Source organism: Drosophila melanogaster, chromosome 3R (assembly GCF_000001215.4).
Source record: "Drosophila melanogaster chromosome 3R".
NCBI classification, from domain to species: domain Eukaryota; kingdom Metazoa; phylum Arthropoda; class Insecta; order Diptera; family Drosophilidae; genus Drosophila; species Drosophila melanogaster.
In genome coordinates, this window is record NT_033777.3 from 27,382,599 (window position 1) to 27,407,787 (window position 25,189).

At 45.6% G+C, this 25,189-nt stretch overlaps 1 protein-coding gene across 4 annotated transcripts in view; it reads right to left on the minus strand.

Moving 5' to 3' along the window:
• The window catches only part of side (sidestep), a 62,395-nt gene that overhangs the window by 7,511 nt on the left and 29,695 nt on the right, over nucleotides 1-25,189 (minus strand). For all 4 annotated transcript variants that reach the window (NM_001144645.3, NM_001260406.2, NM_001260405.2 and 1 more), the window contains exons 3-15: nucleotides 17,698-17,830; nucleotides 16,474-16,688; nucleotides 16,291-16,401; nucleotides 15,576-15,788; nucleotides 15,191-15,360; nucleotides 13,846-13,981; nucleotides 12,411-12,547; nucleotides 10,109-10,247; nucleotides 8,292-8,440; nucleotides 7,018-7,168; nucleotides 5,857-6,083; nucleotides 4,462-4,636; nucleotides 1,604-1,871 (exon numbers count right to left, since the gene is read on the minus strand). In NM_001144645.3, coding sequence (NP_001138117.1) covers nucleotides 1,604-1,871; nucleotides 4,462-4,636; nucleotides 5,857-6,083; nucleotides 7,018-7,168; nucleotides 8,292-8,440; nucleotides 10,109-10,247; nucleotides 12,411-12,547; nucleotides 13,846-13,981; nucleotides 15,191-15,360; nucleotides 15,576-15,788; nucleotides 16,291-16,401; nucleotides 16,474-16,688; nucleotides 17,698-17,830 — 2,224 coding nt within the window. The remainder of the gene's footprint in view (nucleotides 1-1,603; nucleotides 1,872-4,461; nucleotides 4,637-5,856; nucleotides 6,084-7,017; nucleotides 7,169-8,291; nucleotides 8,441-10,108; nucleotides 10,248-12,410; nucleotides 12,548-13,845; nucleotides 13,982-15,190; nucleotides 15,361-15,575; nucleotides 15,789-16,290; nucleotides 16,402-16,473; nucleotides 16,689-17,697; nucleotides 17,831-25,189) is intronic.

A 25,189-nucleotide genomic window follows, 5' to 3' on the forward strand; every position in this document is an offset into this window, starting at 1 on the left:
ATACAATAAATGGCATGAAAAAGTTTAGCAGCTAATAGTTCCCAAGGTGCGGCGAAACAGCTTAGCAAACTGGACAAACTAAGCCAGCTGACGGCTCTCAGGCGACTCGAATTTCAATATAAACAGCTACATTCAAAGCACCGCAATCACCTGGGGAACGACTGGGCAACTTTTTAAGTGGGTGGCGGTCGGGTTGGTAAAACTAGAGAATAAAATAAATTCGTTCGGTTGCCGCTGCCGCTGCGTTGCACACGGCGGATGCGCAATATTCGCGTTTTGCGCCTTTCCAAAGCGGATTTAATGCGGTTTTTCGCTATCGACTCGGTACTCGCATTGATAAATATTGGCAACAATTTTACCATTCCTCTCGAGGACCCTCGAATTTTCATCAGCCTGCTCGATGGTCCATTGTAAATTAAATATAAACCAATGCCGACGGTGGAGCTAATTACGACGCACGCGGCATCTGTGTCTCTCTTATCAGTCAGATACGCGCAAATGTGTGCATCAAATATTTGCACTAATACTTTGCCGCAAAAGGCAAATCATTAAAATTTATGCATAGACGCACATGCGACTGAAAAAGGGGGTCACCACCATAACCGTGTATTAAAAGTGGGAGAGTATATTTCGAATCGCAGGTGGGCCCGTTTTATTTATGCACGGCATGGAGAGCGTTTGACAGTTGTGATGACCATTTAATGACCCGCATGCGATTCGCTTTGATGTGCCCGCGACTATTTTCGGCAACTATAATTAATATTTCGTCGGATTCTGCTTTGAAGTGGTTGCCCGAATTCAATCAGTGGGCCTGGCCGAAATCAAAGAACGGAGGATACCATCGGCATTGGAACTGTACCACGTCGATACAAAAGCAGGAGGGCGGTGCTCTGTGTTTATTTTTCATTAGCCGGCAGGCGAAAGGGGGGGGTAAGGACGAGTACGTCAGCTAAGCAGCTGCTTAATTATCCACCCACGGGGCGCGACCCTTTCGCAGATACAGCGCTGATTTCCTATCTTAAATGGAAACTCTAACTTGTGCGGCTGCCTCGTTTCCGGACCTCGTTTACGGCCATTCTTTTCCGTTGGACTTTGACCCTGTTGGGCTGCCCGGCCGGTCGTCAGGTGCAGGTTTAATTAATTTAATTACAGACTAAGCATAATTTACTGGGCAGGTGCGTGCTCGGCTCTAATCGATTGGCGGCCTCAAAGTGCTTAGGCGATCGTCTTAATGAACCCGACATTTACCATCAGGTCCGGATTGGCCTTTTAACCTTTCTGCCGGCAGGTGAATTTAAAGTGGAGTCCCATTGATTGAGCGGACATTTTTGCGCGGCTGTCATTTAATTACTTTCTGCGTAATAGTCATAAGCGTGGAATGCGCAAGCAAGTATGCTACGTTTTCCGCCCACAACTTCCACGCGGCTTTCCTTCATCCTCGCCACGTCAGTCACGTGCCCCACATAAATAATTCAGTAATTATTTCTGCACACACATACACACACACACACGCAGCCAACAATTTCATTATTAGTTTTCCCAGCTTCCGGATGGATGTGGATGTGAATGTGAAGACCACAAAACAAAGGGCTCCCGGACTTACCGCATGCTCTTGCGCACCTCCTGCGGCTCAGGTGGCCGCGGCCTGTGCCGGCAGACCACGACGATGCCGGCCACGATAATTGACGTCACCACGACGGCGCCTATCACCACGACGGCGGCGAGTATCAGCAGCGTCGATTGCTTCTCCGGACCGCTGCCCGTGCTGGCGCCGGTGCCCAGGCCGCTGGAGCTCCCGCTGCCGCCCACGCCGCCGCCTCCATGATGCGTTGTTTCTGCGGGCGTTGGGTCCTCGGACAGAATGGATTCGTCTGGAAGGAGAGAAGAGGGATACTATTACTACACTGAACAAAAATAATACAACCAAAAGTTAGGCACTAAACGTTAATACTATTTATACATTTTAATATTTAACATGCTTGCAACGTTTCTTAAGAGTCCCATATCCGCCTTTACTTTTTCCAGTGCACCAACATGGATCGTAGGTGGAGCATCTGATAGTTTGAGGGCTCCTAGCAATGATTTGTTATTTGCTCGGAATTAGTTTGATGCTCCTGCTGATTTCTGTTTGCCTCGCCTCGCTGCCGTTTATTTATTTATTTGTTTTGCTGTGCTCTGCCGTGTTCTTTTGCCTAACTGATTGCTTTTGACTGTTTGCTTATTGTGTTTTCCCATTCCGACCCTTGTGAGCGGGCCAATTGGGTTGAAAATCGAAATTAGCCAAATCGCTGGGTGCTCTGTTATGGGAGATCTGGTGGTATGATAAATAGTGGCTGCTGCGGAGGAGAAATTATGAAAATCAAAGGCCATTTTGGCCACTTATTACCAGCGATTAGAGCTGATGGCACTTGCCGCAAAGCCCCGGCAATTATGAGCAACATGTGAGAGGCATTGTTTATATTTATTAGATTTCCAGCCAGCGGAAATTGCAACATAATGTGCGAGCCAAGCCCCAGGGCCCAGATCCCAGAGCCCGGGCCAAACTGATTGTAAGATGATCCCCGGGCAAGATTTATGCCAGACATTCGTTAATGCCAGCCCCTCCATTTTCGTTGGCATCCAAGCGTTTCCGCTCCATTTGCGGGCCGTCAAAGCAACGGCCTCAGAATTGAAACATTGCCAGGACCAGCTCCTTACCTTCAGGTTTTCTGGTTTTCAGATTTTCATGACCTGCTCCTTGCTCCGTCCCATCGTTGTGGCTTTTGAAGTGAGCGTTTGAGTGGAAATTGCCTACACCTGCGGCTCAATTTAATTTTTGTTATTGCCCGGCCTTTTGCACTGGATCTGGATCGACTGGAATCGGCTGGCTTCTGATGCCATGGTTCACGGCATCTCAGCCGGTTTTTTAATCAGTTTGCTCCTTCGTTTTGCCTTTCCCAACATTGTTACTTTGCCACATTGCCACTTTGCCTGATATTTTTTTCACGTTTTCCTTACCCGGCGCAAAGTGTAATAAATTCTCTTGATGAGTTCTGCGTAAACTGATTTAAATCAGCGTCAGCTGATTTGGCTTCATTTTATTTATATTCTTGAATTCGGTTTGGTGGCAACGACCCACGGCTTTGCAATTTATCGGCTCACATATGCCGGCGAGAATCAAAAACCTGCGTGGGCTAGTAGGTGGCTGTTAAAATTCCGCATAAATTAGAAGGATCCCCAGCCACCGAAATAGGAAGTGCCGAGTCCATGGTCTCGGTTGTGTAATCACAGAGGCCGAATTTACGAGTCTGCGGCAGCCCATTAACATACATAAGTAACTCGACGAGAAAAGCCGGGCAGCTGTTGTTTCATGTAAATAGGTTTCGCCAGCGAATTGAGTGCGCTCCGAAAATCTAGTGAGTGCGCTTAATCGAACATTTGCGTATCAAATGCAATTAGCCCCATTAAATCGGCCAATATGACTGATTTATGGCTAACTGGGCGAAGGAAGCGCATGAAAAGCGAAATGAAAATGGCCAGAGGAGGGAAAATGGAAGTGGAAATGGTAATGGAAATGCAGATAAAAATAAAAATCAGCATGAAAATAATGACAACATTGTTGTCGTACTCATCGTAGTTGTGTGCGAACTGAGAGAGCTGAGAATGGCGAAAGGAACAATAAAAGAAAAGTGTCTACGGTGGCCGTTAAGCAAAACGAAAATTGAAGCAATTCCGCTTACGCTTGGCATACACAAACACATACGCACACGCGCGCACACACAGGACCTCACATGTACGCCACACTGCGACAGGCGGCAGTCGCATTATGTCGTTAGGCAGGAGCAAAATGAAGAGGCTGTTGCGACACGCCCCTGCGTATACGTAATATGCGTGTGCCCCACTCAAAGAATTGATGGAAAATGCTGAAATGCTTTCCGCTCCACTGCATAACTCAGTCAGTGGATTAGAAAAGGGCGTCTCGTCCTTTGGGGTGGCACTGGCATCCCAGCTGGAGAGGCAGTTAGGCAGTCTTCAGGTTCGCATCTACTTGCGCTCTAAGGACATCTCTGTATCCCAATGTCCCTGTGACGCCATGTGCGAACTTTTCGCGGCGGCTGATTGAAGACGATTTCCCCGAACTTGCGTTGATTTGAAAATGCAGTCAAGCGTTGAATTAGACAGTTCCGTCCTCAGCTGTTCAAGGGTTCCACTTTGAGTTCAGTTTCGGTTTCGGTTTCAGTTCCATGTTCAGGTTTTTGGCTATTTTATTGGCCATGGTAAAGAAGTGACCCACAAACTAGCAACTCGGGTGGCCATAACTTGTGCTCTTTATGTGATTAGCAGGAGAGTTCTGCCTTTTTTGTTTTTGAGCTTTCGCCTCTCAACCGTGAAGTATCGAGTCGCTTTTTTTTAGTGGAAAAACAGGACAGAAGACAGAAGACAGGACAGGACGGGATCACACTGGGGGATTGGGGCACTCACCATATGGTCCCAGTTGGGCGGCCACGCGTACATTCTCAATCACCACTGGCGGTTCGCTTCGTCCTTTGGCGTTGACGGCGTAAACTAAAAATTGATATTCACGTCCCGGTTCTAAATTATTCAAACGAAACTGTGGACTGTTCTCCTGCATGCGGAAGATGGGTGCAGATGTCGCCTGGAATTATAGACATTTATGTTATATAGCAATATATATATATATATATATATTTATATACAGAGGTTTTGGCTGATTTGGGATGCGGGCATGACAAGAGGCGCATTTATAATTCACTCGCCCCACCCTGCAGAGTATGCCATGTATTTTTAACTTTTCTGTCCCATTCGCAGACCCAGCGCATAAATAATTGCTCATGCCTGAAAAATACGGAGGCACAACTGTACTGAAGCCCACGGAGAAACAGCAATAGAAACTGACACAGAAACAGAAACAGGACACTGTCTAAAATTTAAAACTGAATATCCGTTTGCCGTAATGGGACACAATCGAGTGAGCTTCGTTGGTTACGCACAAATTCCCACTCAAGTAAGCGTAAGTAATTTATGTTGTCCTTGCGGCACTTTTCCAACCTCACTCCCCCCCCCCCCCCCCCCCACCAACACCGAAGTGCGAGTGTGTGTGTCCTTTATCTAGCATGAAACTTTAAAGCTGCCAGCCAAAGGACCAAGCAGGGCGTGGGTCAGAGTCCGGAGATGATGTCGGGCCATCATCATCACCACGGTCATCATCGTCGTACCATTTTCATTTTCATTTTCATGACCATCCTCGTGATGAGCTTTGCGCTTGGCTACTTTGCTAATAAACTCGCCCGGCCAGCTTCAGCGCTTCATCAAGGCTGTTGAGAGGAGCAGCCAAACGAAATGAAATGAAATTTTCATATGATATTCCCATCTAGGAGTGACAGAGATAATTTAATAACTCAGCATGCACTCCCCGAGTGGCTGGACAAAGGGTAAAATCATTGAACCTGGGGACTGGACCCATAGCATTAATTATGTTGTCCCTTTTACACTCGAGTGGAGCTGAAGAAAACTCCCGGTCATACACCCCCATGGCAGTTCCCAAAATACTTATTAATAATTCAAGCAGAAAAGTCAAAGGACATGCACACTAATTGACCATATGGATTTCAAGTGAATTATTGCACACTCTCTAGGCTCCACACTCTCAGCTCTATCCTACATTCACCCAGATTCTAAATCTGAAGCTGATTCTGTATCTGCTTCTGATTTTGATTCTGTTTCGCTTTTAGCTGCCGGCTGTTTACCGAACCGTGAGTAAATTTTAATTTAATTGAGCAATTTGCGTTTACCCTGCCGGAACTTATCAACTTAGACTAACTGGATTCGGGCGAATCCAGATGCAGCGCCACTCACCTGATCATTCAGCGTGGATATCTCGTTGTCGCCCAGGCCGATGGCCTCGCTGAACTGGCCTCGTCCCTGGCCCGCCGATCCACCCGGATCTCCAGAGTAGAGTGGGTCTCCGCCCACCACCTCCAGCATGAAGTATTGCGAAAGTCCTCCGTCACTGCCCGCCACACAAACCACCTCCAGGACGGTGTCGTTGCGCAATTCGCAGGCCTTCGGTGCCTCCGGAGTGTCTGCGGAAAAGGTTCCAATGAAAAGGGCGGTATGAGAGGGTATCCTGATAGCAGTTAGTCATAGTCATAGACAAGCTGGGGCTTAATGGCCCAACGGCCACCCCATCCGTAATTGCATTTAAACGCAGCTCCTGTCGCCTTAAAGCGCCACTTTGCCGCAAATGAAGGCGTTGCCCCCGTTAAAACAAAAATAAGGACTGGCGACTACGCCCCTAAAATTATTAAGTCAGCTTTAATTTTGGCCCAAGGGTGCGATGCACAAAGTGGGTGTAACTCAATTGGTCTATAATTCTATGCTGTCTTTAAAAGCTTAACAAACTTAGGGTGAAGTAAAAGAAGGTTTCTTTAAAATAACGAAGAAACATATTTTTCCAACGATCCAATGTTGATTTGTATTGCAGTAGTGATGATATAATTGTAACCAAGCGAATATATACTTAAGAATTAGCACATTATTTAAGTGTTATATATTTGTTTCTGAAACGTTTCGAAAATCTTTGCCTGAGTGCATCACCATGCTTCTGTGTACTTTGCATTAATAACCATCGAAATTGGCAAAGTCCTGAGGCAACGGCTGGCAGTTCAACCTGCGGATTATTTGGCAACATTTTGCCAAACTACACCGGTGCCGGCGACGGCAATGCCACCCGGTCCTTTCAGTCCAACCCGTCCTGCACCCGGCACACACTCGCCAATTATGTAAGTAGATCCTTATGTGTGCATAAGAGATAGTCCGGGTGTAGGAAGGCGGACGGAGGACGGAGGTCTCCGGCTACGGCTACGTCTCCGACGCCGACATTGGTGGCAATGCCGACACCAGTACTGTTTAAATTGCGGCGAAGATGGAGGTAAGTGCCGGCATCTTGTGGCAACAACTTCCTCGACTCGACTTGAGTAGGAGGGGCAGGATTCCTCCACTTCCAGTTTCACTTACTTGCCGGCAGGATGTGCACCAGACATGGCGTCGTTTGGCGTCCCACAGCATTGCTGGCCCAGCAGGCCAGCGTTATTAACTCGGAATCCGTTTGGGGCAGGTACGTCACCGTGCTGGCCAGTCCGTTCGACTGTATCCTCGAGTTGAGCACCTGTAATGTAGGGTAAATAGACAGGGATTAGGGCGGCTTCATTGTGCGAACGTAGGCAGAAGGACCAGATGCACTAACCCACTCGATTCGCAGCGAACCAAATCGAATTGAAATCAAAGCAAACCCAGAGCATCCGCATTCAACCAAAAACGAATCCCAGCTCGGGTGGGCATAAATATTTGAAGGCAAATAAGTTTTTATTGCAAGCCAAACGAATCGAGCTGGAGACGGAATAAGTCATCCTGTGGCCAGCCGGCCATCGGGTTTCGTGCAGATTTTCAAATAACTTTTGCGGTAAATGAATTACTTTATTTATTGTGCACAGCTGTCCCAGAACCGACATTTCAAGGAAAGTCGACTCACATATGCAAGTCTTTCGGTTCGTTTGGTCAGCCATTCTGGTATTTTTCCTCCTCCATCTGTCTTTCTCCCCATTTTTTTTTTTTTGCCATTTTCTGCTAGTTCTGCAGTCCTCGGTTTTGCACCTAAACGGTTTGCATTTTAAATTCCCTCGAATGTCGCTATGTTTGCCCCACCATTCCGAATTTATACATTTTGATTAAATTTTAATTCAGTCACGTACGGCGCCCGATTCCCTACCTCAACCATTGTTCGTCTGCTCTGAATTGTCGAACGAAAATCCCAGACAACCCTCGAGTATTTAGCACAAGTTCTGCTAATAGCACCCGACTTCGAACTTGGCACCATACCACCCATGCCACCTATCTGTTCCTACACCCTTCTATTCTTCCGGACCGACTGGCTGGCTGGCTGGCTGGAATTCCGAGTAATTGCGACAAAGGCTCCGGCTGCAGCACGTTTCCCGGCATAATTACAGACACAATAAGTTCGGTTTGGATTCCGGACGAGGCATGTACCTTTGCCCCAGTACGAAGCACAGAGAAATAGCTGCTTTGAACTTGATTCCGAACAACAATCAATGTATTTAACGAAATCAATTAAATTTCAATTGTTATACCAATTGATAACATGACTCTTTGAAAAAGGGGTTAGACAAAACGATAGCTGATTTTGACTTATATTTATAGGTAATATCTTTAGTTTAAACATTGATTTTTTCGACTGTGTCCCAAGAGAAAGTAGTTTTTGTGAGCTGACTTACCGGCGACACGTTCCGGGTATTGTTGTAGGTCCAACTGAAGCGCACGGAGTCCGGCGGATCGGCATCCACCTCGCATTTGACCAGTATCGAATGAAGGCTGACGGCTCCAATGGAGGTTTGTTCGGTGCCCGATTTACAGCGCGGGGAGACTGAAAAGGACGAGATGAGCGAATCGGGAGCTTCATAAATATACACCGAATCGAGTTGTTAGGCAGCAAAAAGTTTCCATTTTAAATTCGTTCATACCACCCCCTCGGAGCGCAAACAACTGCCACCCATTCTCGGGGGGATGTGGCTCCCGTCCAACCAAGCAGCCCTCTCAACCCCTCAAAATACACACAAAAATATGAGGCAAGAACGAGAGGCTGGTGAGTCCAAAGGGAAGTCGAGCCAGCTACATAGCCTTGAGCATAGTAATTAACATGTTTCCGTTTCACGAACGAGGGGGTTCGTGTTCTCCAGGTTCTTTTTTTTTTTTTTGCTTATCCAGTCCTCTTTTTTTTTATATTTATTTTATGTGTAGCTTAGCGAGGAAATCTGTGTGCCAGGTATCGAAAGAAAAGCGAGTCGCTCGGCGTTTACTTTCACTTGGCTGTGAAATGGGAGCAGATATGCGGAAGCACTGCCTTTGGCCCCCAGGGAAATGTGTCTGTCTGTTTGAATACTCGGGAATCCCAGTATTCCAGTATCACAGATTGTGTGCTGAAAACCGCCTTTAAAATGTAAGTCACGCCGAGGCGGATAAACATTTGAAGCTTCATTACTACGTTCTTGGCTTTTATCACAAGTCGGCTGCATTTCAGCATTCAGCATTCTTAAGCCATCTGTCTGCGAACTTGTTGCTGTGGAAAGAATGTGCTCGTGTGTGTGTGTCCAAATATGGGTAAAGTTACCTAAAGCCCAAACTCAATGCAAAGATGACTCTCTTCGCAAAACTTTCATAATTTCAAATATAAACTACTTAAACTGTCGTAGGTCCTCGAGTAGGAGGTTGCAGAAATGCATTTCACATCTTCAAAGTGGCAGCCAAAAAGGCGTGGCAGTTTTCCGGTTTTCCAGCGTTGGCAACATGAAAAGACGTTTCTTTTTTCCTTACTTGTGTAAGCTGACAACACAATAAATGCGGCCAACAATGGGCCACGCACCATCGCTCTCTAGGATCCCATTCTCAAGATTGTATGCGGATGGCAAATGCCATGTGTGGGTACACGAGCCCGGCCAAATAGTGTACTTAAGAACCACTCGAGTTCCTTCGTCGATTGTGCAGCTTTCGCTCTGATTTATGCAACCAAATCGCTTGTGCGAGCAGTAGTATATGAAATCCACATTAATCACCTCAAAAAATAGCCAAAAGGCAGGGGAAATTCGACCCGAGGCTGTGAAAAAATCGTTTCGTTGCTAACCGTGAGGTTTATGAAAAGTTTTTTGGGAGAGTGCTGGAAAATTGCGAGTGCTGGATTTATAGGCGAAAGTTTTGTCTGTGCGTGTGTATAAATCAATGGCGGTTGTTTAGGCCAGCGGCAGCGGGAATTTCTGAAATTTTACAATTGTAAACAAGCGGGCAACAAACGCCGACAGTTACAGATGAAGTTAGCGACGGTCATGCATCATTTCTAAGCAATTTCCCCATCCGCCGTTGCCCCAAAAAGTTGCAAACTCCCATTCCGGCAGCCATTGCTTTTTGATTTTGATTTTATTCTGCAGCTTCCGTTTCCGGCTCGCCATGTTATTTCATCACGTCGTGCTGCTACCCCCTTCCCCTACCCAGCAACCAACCATATAGTTTGTGTATATTTTATTTTGCAAGTCGTACTTACACTGCACTTTTAAAGTGAGGCTCGAACTCCGGGTCTCGCCCTCCGTATTTGTGGCCCCGCAGGCGTACGCCCCCGCACTTTCCCTCTCCAATTGCGTCAAGTGCATTATTTCCGTGCTCTCGCCCGACATTCGCATGCCCTGAAATGTGAAGAAGGGGTTATTATTTCGGTACTGAACGGGCTGTTGTGGTCCTCATGGGGTTATGGAATCCATTTATTGGGGAACAAGTTGCTTAAGCCACTCGAAAGTTTAAGCTAAGCGATGAAATCAAAGCGAAGTATGAGCTTGTTTAAAAATGAATCCACTTAATGCTAGCTTCTTAAATTCCATTTGATTTATATTTCTAGTTACTTAGTTAATTTCCTTACTTGTCATGTTCAGATATAAATGCATATATTTAGATAACATATTTTTCATTTGATTTATAATTTTGGAGGCTTTCCCTATTTGCTTTCGAATGCACACACATGCGACGAAAAGTATTGTCCCGCTGGTCTTAGATGGCACAAATTGCGGTGGTGCCGGCTGCATTGTCGAGTGACCACAGCACCCACAGTCACCACCATCACAAACCTATCCCCATTCCCATGGCCATCACTAGCAGCACTAAATGGCAACCACAATGGAGCCAATGCTACCCGCCCGGCTATTTGCCATTTCCCATTTGGTATGTGGGTGAAGCGCTGCGGTTGCCGGCGCCTAATGCGGTCTTTTAGTGGGCCAAACAATAAATGGATTTTATTAAATCAAATTAATGTATTTTTCGGTATTTCGGACTCAGCATCAGCATTCAGCATTTGACACTCGGCATTTGACTTGAACTGCTCATTGAACTGCTTTTCGCAGTCGCTGGATTCGCTGGACAAGTGACTCCATGCGGATGCAAATGCTCCATTAGCACAGCTTGCCTATGGAATAATTCGATTATGCATTTAGTAGCAAAATCCCCGTTGACATTTGCACACGCATTTAATTAATTCATGATAATAATAATGCAATTTAAATGGCTTAAGCTCCTTCCGCCGTCCTGCCCACCTACATATGTATGTATGTGTGCTCCATATCATTGACAGCTAATTTGCACCATCGCATTTCTGCGCTGTGGAAACACGCGTTATAGATACGCCGCAAATTGGCCATGCTGCATTATTTGATTATTTGTAAAATTCATTAAAAAGCCATGACTGCAATGATGGAGGGCGGTAATTGCATTGGCCCTTGTGCCATAATGCATTTAACAATGCCGAGCGGAAAAGTTGGGAACACGCATTCATTTGTGTATTCGCTCGAAAGTGGCTTTAATTCGATTCCTTGCTGGGATTTCATTTATTTGAGGGCATGAGCCCTTGGAAAAGTTTTAAGTTGGCCCAGTGCAAAAAGTTTGCCAAGCAAAAGAAAGCTGGCGAAAAACAGTCTGATAATAACAATCTATATACGCCAAACTGACGTCGAACGTTGGCTCTTTACAACTTTTTTGCGCACATTTGGCCAGTCGTTTTTCATAATTCCTTGGCTCATTTTAGCCGTAGCCTATTAATGGCACTGCCAGAAGTGGTCGAACCGAAAATCAAAAATCAAAGTGCCCTAAATAAAGAGAAGTTTTTCGAAGACCACCCCCTCGTCGGACAAATGATTTTGGCAATTTGTTAACTGCTCGACTAAAAGCGGAGAATGAGAGGTCGGAAAAATATGAGCTCGGGTTTATGGTTTTTGCCTGTTATGAAAAATGATGATGTGACTATGTGGACAAAACTGTCAAAGGATGTCAGAATCATGCGGTTTAATAATAAAAACCAAAGACAAAGTCACAGTCAGGCAGGCGGTCAACAATGGTTGGCCAGCACAAAACTCGCACAAAATTGGCACAAAAATAGCACAAAAATATCCAACTGTGTCTGGGGCAATCTCAATCGTTTTCGGTTTATTTGTTGCATGATAAATAGTTAAATAATTTGCAACACGAATGGACTTCAATGGACATCATGAGCCAATTATAAGACGTTTGAAAAATGAGCCGAGCATTTGCTGGGCACACTTCCTGACCCCCATTATCCTTGGGCCCAGCAGGAATGCGAAGCATTTTCACTCTTACAGCATTCTGACAAATTTAATTAAACCGCAAAAGTGTCTGCTTATAAAGAGCCACAAGAATGTGGACGCCTTGGGGGCCTCGCAACAACAATTGAAAATAAAAATTTCGAAAAGTGTCCGATACACGTCAGCTTGTGAAAATAGACGATGATGATGAGTGGTAGTGCTGAATGGAGTGGGCAGTGGGAGAAATCACTTGGTCTTACTTACATTCTTGAACCAGGAGTAGCTGGTTACCGGCGGCCTGGCATCTGCCCGGCATTTGAAAGTGACATTCTGGCCCTCGGCTCGCGTCACCAGCCGGCTGGGATCCTCGTTGGCCAAATGCACCGAAACCGTGGGCGGATCTGTTGGAATGAAGCAGAGGTAGGAGAGTTAGTAAGTAAGTAAGTGTGGCATCCGGCTTAATGAGCGCAGCGAATTGCTGAATAAAAGTCAAAATAATAAACGGCAATGGCCCAGGAGGAGGTGAACTCCGACTCCTGGCCAACAGCATTGCGTAATGTACTTAGCCCCAGCTGCTCTACATCCTTTGGGCTGAGGCATGGCAGGCCTCGTCCTCTTGACCACACGCCAAATGGGACTATTAGTTACGGTTGTAAAAATCTAATACGCGCCGGAGACTCTTGGCGCCACTTGGCCCCAGCCAGTCTTTTGTCCGCCATCCTCAAAAGTTTGGCGTGGAGCGGGACGAACTATAGTGGTTATGCTACAGCTCGCAAATGTCAATGACGTGGGCTGAACGGTCGCAAAAAAAAAAAAAAAAAAATAACCGACCTTTATGCTGAATTATTAAAACGAAACACAAAATGAAGAGCTGGCAAATCGAGTCGACTGCTGGTCTGATTTGAGTGCAGGTAATTCAGATTTTCTTCATTTAATACACCTCGAAAAAAGGATCGTTTCCTTATAAGAATCAAAAAGTCTACGGAAAGTAAAAGCTGCAGCTTTTATCTAATAGTTTTTTATAGCCTTGTCTCTTATAGGATAACAAAAAACTTAAGCATAAGCCTTATTAAAATACGAACGTAATCCTTAGCCTGTTTTTCCCAGTGCACACTGCCATACAAGAAAACTTCAACGAAAGCTGTGTGGGGGGCAGTAATGTAAAGCGGAAGTCGGAAGCGGATGTTGCAAATATTATAGAGGCCAGCACAAAAAAAAATAAAGGTAAGCAATAGAAACATAACGGTGCAAATTTAATCAAGGCAAGTCAAAGAACACGACATTGAAGTCAACTTGACTGCATTTTATAAGCGGCTTAGCAAGAGGTGGCCAACAGGTTGATGTGGCCTCCAGCCAACTTGGTTGGCTCCGTTTCGGATCCGTTGCCTCCTCTGGATCCTTTGGCCTTAATAAAATTACGCTGGCTCTGGCCGTAATATGCGTCTAATTGGACTTTCCTCGGTCAAGCCCTCACGGAAACTCACACATGCACACTGAAATAGGCCAGGACCTGGGCAGTTGTGCTAAGAATACACAAAAGCCTCCGAAGGCCACGGCCCGGATTCAGAGCCAACAACCAGACCCAAGCCCAGACCTAAATACCCAGCAGCCCATCTTCCACCGGCCACACTGCTGCTCATAGCAGTCTACCAGTTCACCTGTCGCAATGGAGGAGGAATATACTGGAGTATGTACTCACATGCCACGCGAATGATGCGCTTGTCCTCGATGGCGCCACCGGAGAACCAGGGATTCGTGGCGCGACACGTCAGCTCGGCATTATCGTTCTCCGATGTTACCTTCAATGTCAGGATACTCGTTGTGATATTCCCGTCCTGCGGAAAGTAAACGGGAGGCAAAAGGATGGCGTATTAGCTAAAGGATACGTTGGTAAAAATGTAATCTTAAATATTAGTTCTTAATACTTAAGCGGCTTTTGTCAACAGAGAAGAGCTCATTGATGACAGGAATTCCATATTCTTTATATTAAAATATAGCATAATAAGCAGTATATCGATATATCATGTTACTGTGATATGTTTCGGATTTTTAGTTGAAACTTAAAGTCCCTTAGATCTGCCATATGTCCCTGTCTGATAGGCGGCCTTCGTTAGCCCCGGCCTTCGTTAGCCCTTCGTTAGGCGATGTGGAAGCGGAGCAGAGGATCTCATGGCAAACTGGGTATTAAGTTACGACATCGACCAGCTCCAAGCCCCAAAGTCGAGCCACGTTTTGGCAACAATCGATGCCGGGCCAGGCAAACTAACAAGCGCAGGACTCTTCGTGTGTGGAAATCTGTTCCTCAATTGGAAGTCGAGTCGGTTATGCACGAGTTGACTAATGCCTGGCAACGTTTGGCAGCAACTATCCATTTACATGGCATAATTAGAAAGCGAAAAAGCCAGTGGCTCCACAAAAAAGGCAACTAATGGATGCCGAAAACTGAGACATCTCCGATACCTTCAGTGGGTAGGCGAAAGGATCTGATAAATGCGATTTGGTGGGAAAAAAATCGCTACCATTTGCCAGCAGATGCGAGCGCAAAGGACGATGAATTCCAATAAAAATTCGCACATTAGCCGAATCATTGGCCTTTGGCCGCATGGAGTGCAAATTTGTGCAGTTTGGCGAAAACTTTTCGCCATTGCAGTTCATCAAAGTAGCGGCGGCTGGTGGAGAGTCAACTTGTCCCTTCGTCCTTTTGTCTATCCCTCTGCGGCTGGCGGCAAAAGTTTGTCCGGCTCGCATTTAGGGTCACCCAGTGGTCGCCTCGGCTGCCTTTGTTGCTGCCCCGAGAATCTGGAGCTATTAAGTGCCGCACAGTGTTATATGGGATGTGAACGTTGTAGAAGTGCCTGCTGCACTGCGGCCAGCTATCAAATGTCAAACGCTCGAAGCAAATTTTCCGGGCACAAAGTTGCGATGTCCTGGGAACGACAACAAGAACGAAAACTTTCTCCGCACCCAGCTACCCACTCCATGCACTCCATGCTCCATAAAATAGTCAGACATTTTCGGGCAATTTGGCCAGGACATTTACTCACCTCCTTGTCGCTGTGAACGGTGACCTCGGCATTGCGGATGGGCTCGCCGTCGAGCAGCCAGGTGATCTTGGCCGCAGGATATGAGCCCCAGGACTCGCAGCGAATGGGCATCGGTTGGCCAGCGGTCAGCAGTTCGTTGGGAGTTGCAATCTTTACGCGCACCGGTTTCACTGCGAATGTTGAAGTGCACAATTGTATAAAGTATATACATATATAAAATATATAATGAAGTTCAATAAAAGGACCTTTTTGGTCAACAAGTCAGCTAATCAACGTATGTTTTCACATCACCAAGTGAAATGCAAAACTTTTATTGCCGAGTAGCTCGCGGAGTTTTAATGAAAGGCAAATGTTTATTGGACGTATTGTGGGGTTGATGACTCACAGTAAACCTGCACGGTGACATCCTTGCGGACCGGATCCACCAGTCGAGTTCCCTGCGCCCGGCACTCGATGCGTATTCCGTAGAAGTCCCGCGTGGTGGTTCCAATCAGCAGCTGATTAACCATCACGGTGGCGCCCTCCTCCACGGATGTGTGGCTGGTGCCGATTAGCTCGGTGTCGTCGCGCCACCAGGTGACTTTGGGCGGGGGTCGTCCTGCAAGGAGAGAGAGTGAGAGGACAGAACGCCCGGTGAGTTGCTGCAGGTTGTGTGGAGTATCCTTGCAACCGGTTGCAATTGACACTCCTGAGTGCGATGGTAAACAATGCGTCTGACTGCGGTTGCTGTGGCGCTGACAAACACAGTAAAACGCATGACAGTTAAGTGGGTCAAACCACCGCGTAAAGTTCGTTCGAGTGCACAGTAAAAGAAAGAGGGGGTTAAAATTAAAGAGGATTAACCTGCTTATGGCACTCAAAAAAAATGTATTTTTGTGTCTGCTAACATAGGCTTCAATTAGCTTGCACTATTAAATACCATTTATGTTTTATTTTTAATTATCTTAAAAACCGGCTAGTTTTTAATCTATTTTTTTCAGATATTACTGCGATTTCTTGTAAATAAGTAATTTAAATATTTTAAAACAATATTTTCCAGCATGCAGCTAATGAAAAGCTGCCTGACAGGCACAGCCTGCAACTTGAAACTGATAACTTACCACCCCTCACTTGACAGCAGAGGAAGAGCTCATAGCCCTCTCGGAAGGGTCCTGCCATCTGGGATATCTCCTTGCCCTGGGCATCGAAGATGCGCGGCTCCTCGGGAGGCACTGAAATGGAGGCAAGATAATATGCCACTTTAGCGGTCAGGCGATTCCATAATGCTCACCATTGCTACTTACCAACTAGGGTCAGGTTGTGCCTGAAGTTACGCGTTGGTGAGTTGAAGAAGTCGACGCGACACCGATAGACGCCTCCGTCCTCCGGCTTCACATCGTTGATTTGCAGGCGCGAATCCTTGGGATTATCGCCGATGCTGAAGAACAGACGTTGCCCCAGATCGCTAGCTATGGCCGCATGTGGCGCCAACTTCACGTTTCCGCCCCGCGAGTCCAGACTGTAAGGTGAAAAATAGGGGGGGAGGTGAAAGTACAAGTGTAAGTGAGGGGGCGTGGCAGCATGTAGCGATTATTAGATCTCATAAATAAGCATATGCGAAGAGAGCAGCGCCCCTCGCATAATTTGGGTCCATAAAAAATGACGCTCAATTTGCACACCATGAGCCAGGAGTTTAGTGTGGAGTGCTCCAGGACAAGCTCCTATATTCCAGCTCCTTCGCCTGCCCCACGACTTTGGCAGCTTTGCGCAAATTGCAGTAATTTGTTGCTGTTTTAGTAAATTACTCAGTTTATTTCAGTACTCTGGGGTGGCCAGCGCCATTGCTCGTGCTGCATTTTCCCGCTCATGATTATCGAGTACCGGCCACTTCACGTGCACGACTTGGGCTGACATAGATCCGGCCCCTTTTGCCATCCATAAAACCCCTTCTAATGAGTACTCCCGAGAGTTTTGCGAGTGTTTCCCGGCTGCCGGCTGCGGCACGCAAAGTCGGAAGGCATTTGCCACTTGGCATGCACGGCACACGCTGGCTGCCACAATTTATATTGAAAATTTATCAGCGCAAATTTATGGAAAAACAAAAAAGCTGGAAAATATCATGATGGCTACGGCTCCATATGCGTGTGTGCGTGAAAATTTGCTACACTTTAGCAACGACAGCCGTAATCGGATGTGCTTTACATTTATTATAACAAAGTGGATTATGACGGGCGCATCCTTGCCCCAAAACAACCTCACACATACACATACACTGCTGTGCGTTGTACGCACATGTGGCAGCTGCCGGAAATAAGCCAAAAGCGTTCGGCGAGGAAAAAATAACACGTAAGGTGTAGCAAAAGGATGCTGACGATTATTTCACGCTCCTGATGGACTGATGGATGGATGGACGAACTGACAGATGGACGGATGGATGGATGGCTGTCTCGTAGGCTTTTTGGAGTGGATGATTGCGCACCAGTGACCCCCGGGATGTATGCACATATAAAGCAGTAGTTTTCGCTCACCTGTACAGAGGAATGCCCGTGGTATCCTTGAACCACAGTAGCAGCTTCACCGAATCCTGCGACGTGGGCGGCGTCAAATCGCAGGGCAGCTCCACCGTTTTGCCCAAAGCGGCCCAAACCAATCGAGCGGGTACTGAAAGATAAAGAAGGTTTATTATAGCGCTGCACTTGAAGAAACTCCTGAAAATTAAGTAACATAACATAAATAAATAAATTATAATATTGGGGGGGAATATGCTATATTATTTCTAGATTTCGCAAACCTATCTTTATACCTATCATACTAGTATTTCATTAAAGGTCTGTAAGGGAAAATTATCATAACTTTCATAATATTTATTGAAACCCTTTTTAAATATTATTTTATGGATCGCTGTTCATTTCTACTGTGTTTTTAAGAGCATATTGATTTCCCACGTATTTTTTATTCGCTTTTTCTTTTATTTTATTAGCTGTCGCCGGCAATCGATGTTGATCCTGGAGAAATGCCTCACAGTGCGATATATATTTATTTATTATTTGCACTTCCTGCATGATTCGGCTGATTGTTTGTTATTTTAACACAATGCTTCCGCCGCCCCCGCCACCGCCGCTCACCCGAAAACGGTCAACGCCCCACCGCCCACACCTGCTGGCAGGCCACGCCCTCCGACACCCACTGCCGCCCACCGCCTTGTACCGCCGTTGTCGCATTGTCCTTGCTACGCTTCCGTTCGCCGGTTGTCGACACTAGCGTCGTTTGCCGTTGTCGAGCTTGATGTTTCTTTTTTGGTCCTTGTCGGCTTCTCCTGCCACGGATTTTGCTTCCTTGCTTTTGATTCGACACAAAAAAAAATGATTTCTTGTGAATTTGTGCGCTGGGCCCATGTTTTGTGTTATTTTATTTAACAGGGCAACCTGTAAAATTTCCACATTGTTTCCGCCTGAGCGGCTTCTTTTATTTTTGCTCCACCTGTACAATAATGCGGCTGTCGCTTCGTTTGGAGGCCTCGTTATCTGGTTCCTTAAAGCAAAACTGTGTGTTTAAATTGCCCCGAGCAGCAGAGCTCTGCTCTCTGCTCTCTGCTCTTTTTTTATGCAGTTTAAATTCCGAACTCGATCGGATCAGCCTTTATGGCTTAATTTTAAGCGACACCATACTCTGGCCACGCTTTTTTTTTGCGAAATAAACTTGAAAACACGTTTTTTTTTTGCTGTCGTTTTTTGCCGCTCTTTGATGATTTTCAGCGCAAGTAAATGGGATTAGAGAGCGAGCAAAAAAAAACGCTGGAAAAAATGTATGCAGCAGCGCAAAAATATTTGCACATTATTGAAGTCCCAGAGCGCAGCTCGGTGGTAAGCTGTGTTCTTTTGGCCGCAAAGCCAACGAGTTGGCCATTTGTTATAAGTTGCATACTTTCCGGCGCGCACTCGCTGACAACTTGAGTAAAATGGCAAACAAAATGGCTGGCAAAATGCTGCTTCTGCCGGATTCTCTGCTGCAATTTGTCAACGTTTTAGCTTGCGGCGGGCTGTGCAAATATGTGGCCAAAACGAGAGGAGACGACACCTAACCCGTAAATCCATATGAATGGCCTCGGATATGCGGATATGCGGATGTGTTGTGGGGCCAAATGGCAGTGGCTAAATCTAAATCATGGCTTGCTGGCTGTGAGAAGGAATTCAACTCCAACTCCTCCATCTGACCAATTATGCAAGGCGTTGGGAGCACTTTTTGATGTGCGCCACCGAGATTGTGATCTATTTTTAATTACCTCTGGCATTTGCCGAGTTGTTAGCGCTCCGTTCCCAATGATTTATGACCACATTTAATTCTCCTATTGGCAGTCGGACGACGACGAATTCGTCGTCTTTGATGTGCCTTCAAAAAGTTCCAAGATCCAAGGCAAACTGGCTGTACCTGCGGTCCTCCCTCGTTTTTGATGTTTTGTTTTGACACATCACATTATTTCCGCCTATTTTTAGCCACTTGTAATTTACTTAACCCATGAAGATGAATAAATGGGGGCGCGACTAGAGCTTGTAGCACTCAATTGGAATTTTGACTGCATGAGGGAGTTTCTGGGTAGCGCATCATTTGTGCATCGGTGCATTTGACAGGCCCTCAACGGCATGAATCAATTAATTTCCATCGAATACGTTGAGTGTTTATGGCTGTTTTATAATTCCAATTAAGACAATAGGGTGTTTTCGAATGCGTTTTCCAATGTAGTGAAAAATGGAAATGCATTTCAGATGATCTCTCTGCGGATTTAACACAGACCCTCACACACAGAAAGTGTATTTTATTTTATTTTATTTTACGATTTAACCATTTCCCAGTGGTGCGTAAAGCTTTAAGTTTACTAGGGAAAAATTGCGCATACGCAACGTGTTACTTTGCATGCATAAACCAAGAGCAGCCAGCAGCTTTTCGTGCCCCATTTGGCTGGGAAGCCTCTGCCTCGGGTTCTGCCTGCCACAAGGCCAGAGCCCCAAGACAACGTTGCATTAATTATGCAGTGGTTGAAGGCCTGTGCGGCTCTTCAAGGCGAGATTCAATCCCCGGGTTTAAGATATCCACGTAATACAGCCAGCGGATATATTTAATTGATTTTCTTTTAAGCGAACGTTGGCTGCAAGCCAATAGTTTAATGAACTTTGGGCAAAATAAACCCACGGCAAACGGAAAGTGTTGCAAGAACAATAATAGAAAATCAACAAAGCGTTCGGCTAAATAAACTTAGACTCACAGGCTGCCCATTAAGTGTGCCGTGTCATTGTAAACAGTAGCCAAATACAATGGGAAAAAAATGTTATTTGGCAATCTTTCAATATTTGAAAACTTTTTTTTTTTGTTGCAGCCAAATGGTTCTATTCAATTGATATTTAAAGCGTAAGCGAATGGAATTCGGATCGGACCATTGGGGTTGACACATAACACATAACACGTAGCACATAGCACATAGATAACACATAACACATACGCACTGTGTGCGCAGTGTGGTTTTGTTCTGCGGTTGCGGCTTTGTCTTCTTGGTGAATGGTAAATGGTAAATGGTGGAAGTAGGATGGCTGATGGTGGTGAGCGGCATACGCGTGGTTGGGATTTGATTGAAACGTTTGCCAAACGCACATAAAAGTCAATTACGCAAAATATAAGTTAGTTAATTAACTGAAATCAGGGCGAGCTCAGCATAAATGTATATGTATGCATGTGTCCTGCGCTCTCGATCCTTAGCCCTTTTTTTTGTGTGCGTATCTGAGCGGCAGCTAGCATGGGGCTGCTAATGAAAAGTTTATTTAGAACGGTGGCAAGTCGGAACTAAACCAAATTACAGGCAATTGCCAAGATAAATATTTGAGTTTCACTATTCAGAGCGGCGGCAGCAGATGCTACACTGCGCCAGTTTGCCATATGCCTTTCCACTCCATATAGAGGGGATCGCTTCGATGCTCTCTACTACTGCCTCTTAAATATTTCATTCAGACTCCGGCCGGACTCGGCTTTCTCATTTCCTCGGCTCCTCGAACGGCCGACCTTACTTACTGCTTTTTATGCCACGACTGCCTTTGCCGCGTTGGGCCAAATTGTTTACATTTAAATTGTACATTATGGCAAACACACACACAGACACACAAGCACACACACAGTTGCTTGCCACAAAATGTTGCAAGTTGAGAGCGAAAGTGGTTGCCATTGCGGACGGAGGTTCGTCCGCCCCTTCTGCTCCTCCCATTTTTTGACCCAGCAGCTGTCGGGTCACGCCCCCCTGCCACGCCCCTTTGTAGTGTAGTCAAAGTCGTCAGTGACCCTAATGTACTTTCTCACACTTTTTAGCATGCATTACGGGCTGCCTAACATGGTTGCCTCCATACAGTGTGTGTTTGTGTGTGTAAATAACTTTTAAAGTGCTTTACTCGCACACTCACTCACACACACTCACTCACACACTTTGCTAGAAATGTGAGTATGAATATTTACTTATAATTAGAAATGCCAGAATGTTTTGTTTTCTCCGCTTCAGCCTTTGACTTTGCCCCTGCGTATTTTTCTTTTCCTATGTGTCCTATGTGTGTGCGTGTTTGTGTGTGTGCACTTCCGGTTGCCGCCATCTTTGAGGGCAAATAAACCCCAAAAAGTGCTTAACCTGAGTACATGACTCTTGTGTTCCGTGCTCTTTGTTTGGCATTACTTCGTTTTGTCCAAAACACTGGTAATGTACAAATTAAGAAGTTCCATACACTGGGGACAGGCGTAAAAAATAAATGTACAAGAATTATTTAAAGGCAGAGTGTTTGGGCGAGTGTCGCGAATTCGTGGCGCCACAGAAGTCGAGCAACAAATGTTCGCGCCAGGCGATTCAATTAGGCGAAATATTTCTTGGCGGCCCCCTGAAATGAAATGTTCCCCAACATTCTCTTGCAGGCTTATTAATAACAAGTGTGTACACTGATAGAAATAACGCTTTAAATGCGACATTTTCAAAAGGTGTTTAAAGGTGCATGAGCCCATAATACACTTGTACAAAAAATTGCAAAGTATAATCTGGAAATGCATTCTAAATAAGTATGTTTAAGAACATTATGGAGCAGTTTAGTTTAAGTGACTAAGATTCCGTAAGGCCAGTTTCAAATTCGGATTAATATTTTGTCAAATTCGAAAATGCCATTCTTGTGTTAGAAAGTGCTTCATTTCAGGTGGTATTAGTAGCCATGGATATGGCCGTGGATATTAGTAGCCACACCCCCAGTATGTCCGAGAGTTTTCTCACAGTTCAGCTGGGGATTTTTCACAAAATCCGGCAAGTCGTTGTCGATGTCGTTGTGGGTCAGCCAGCCAACGAAGGCGGCCACTCTGCCGGCCTGGCAGTGAAAGTTTTCAAATTAAATTTTGCGACGCCATTTTCAATTAGAAAACTTCTCGGCCAAAGTCTCTTGCAGAAGCGCGACTCACTCGCCGCTCTTCCAAAGGCATCCCCCACCAACCAACCACCACCCACTAACCACCCACTTTCCCCATTCGTCTGCTTGTGCCACATCATCGGTTCACGTTGGCTTTAGCGTTTTTCCTCCGATTTTTCAGACACCGAGAACGAGAATGAGAAGGAAAAGGACCTTCTTGCCGTTGGTTGCGTTGCCTTTGCTTTCAATTAAAATGCGTTCGCTGTCATTTTGGACGCCGTATTGCACTGGCTACGTGATTTAATAATAAAATACGAAAAATATTCCAGTCAGCGCTTTGTTGTCCTTGTTGTCGGCCATTACGTGGCTGTTTTTTCTGCTCTTTTTTTTTTGCTGGCTATTTCCTCCGTTGTCCTGACTCCTGGTTATGCCTTTTTTCGCCTCGCAACTGTTGCTCGGGCTTTCTGAGGGCTTCGGGGACTTAACTCGTCGAGAGTCTGGAGGAGCATTTAAACAACACATTAAATTCAGAGAACGAATGTGGTCGCAGTTCAGCACTCGCTTTGCCCAAACTAAAATCATATTAAAGTCCATTGGGTCAAAATGCATGGATGTGCATTATTAATGGGAAAATTAGTTGCGGCTTTGGTTAATGTTGCTGTAAGCTGATTTCCTTGATTTATGGCCCTCTGCCCGGCAGTTTGTGTTCAATTATTTATTTGCTTAAACAGTTTTTTAATTGCAATTGATTGAATGCCACTTGCGGCATATTAAAATTTCAGAGCACCGCAATTACACGGAATCGCAATAGCAAACGCGGTGAATGGTGAATGGCCATTTCATTCCACGTTAATTGGATGGTGAAACTGACCTGCAGTAGGTTCGACAGGTCACTCTAATGGGGCGTAAATTACTTGATTCCAATTACACCACCAACGACCACCCAAACAAAAGCCGCTGGGTGTGAAGGATGTGAGCCACGCCCACCGTACCACACGAATTGCAGCAGCCGCAGCAGCTGGTACACATGTCCATGAATTATACAAATTTATGCGCTTTTAATTTTGGACCAAATGCAAAAATAACAAGCCACGTGCCAGGACGAAAGTCAAATACACTTTCCGCTGTCAGCAGCAGCAGGATTGAATACCGGATGTCTTCCCCTAGACTAGTCAGCATAATTTCCATCGCTCAGTCGAGCTGTGAAATGTTTTTTTTTTTTTTTTGTGATGGCAACAAAAAAGTGTCCAGGGACCGCAAGAACAACCAGTCGAAAGTATGGGAAAACGAAACTGAAACTGAGACTGGAAAACAGTGAAAATGAGCAAATAAATTAAAATGCCAGCAATGGCACACAAAGCAGCCGCACGGCATTTAAAAAGTAAAATATGGCAACGACTTGCTGCAGGATATTTTTCGCCGACACAGCAACAACAGCGGGGGCATTGCTGCTCCTGATGCGGCTGCTCCTCCTGCTGCAACATGCAACACATGCTGCGCAACACGAGCCGTTGCTGTAGTTCCAGCTGGAGAGGAGGTTTTGGTAGAGGAAAAGAGCCGAGGCGCAGCTACAGGACACGACAGGACACAACTCGCTTGGCTGCAAACAGGAGCAGCAACAAAAGCAGTAGCAGCAACCTCAAAACTGGGCCAAATATGCTGGGTGCGTTGTGGGTCTGACAGGGGCATGGCACATTATTTACACGCGTGTTTATTATTTTCAATTAAAATGCACAGGGCGAATTTCGTAGGTAAACATGCGACAGCGACCGACCGCCTGCCTTTTGTGACTCATGTCAGAGGCAGCAGCAGTAGGAGCACAGCAAAACGGGCTATTTATTTATAGTGCGTTCTTTTTCAAGTTGTCGTTAAATTGCGTAAAAATCATTTTTGAATTTGTGCCAGTTTTTCGAAACAGCACAACGCACAACAAAACTCGGCCCTCTGGCATCTGAGCACTACGGTTAGGTCAGGGGCGTAGTACCAAACTAGATAGAAGGGAATATTCCCAACAATTATTTTGGACACCACAAAATGAAGTTTAAATGGCAGTCTTGTTTAATTACTAAGGAAATAAACTATTTATAGATCGAAGACCCAATTGGAAAATTCTTAGAAACCCCCTAGCCCATGACTCTGTGCTAGGTACCACCGATTTAGAACTTAGGCCCATACACACATTTACACTATACTATACACTTCAATGGTTTCTTTGCCGCTTCGAAAATTTCCCCCTGACACGAGCTGGCCCAAAATATTTTTATGTGTTTTTAATGCAATTTAATTTCGTTGCCCACGCACCAAAAAAAAAAATATATATATATATATTTGTATATACAATACTTCTGGGGAAACCCGGGGGCCCAGGGACATATTTGGATTTGGACAGAAACAGAAAAATTCGTTAATGTTTGCCGTAGAGAGCCCAGTAATTCCGATTTAAATAAATCAAATTTTGTGAAAAAAAAGAGAAAATAAGTAGGCGCCAAAATGAAAAGCAAGACTGCGAAATGAAGGTTGATTGGGCGCCACTTTGGGCCAACGCATGGCAGTCATTCGAGCAATGCCTCCAGTCAGCAGTTTGCTACCGGAGTGAAAATCAATTTAA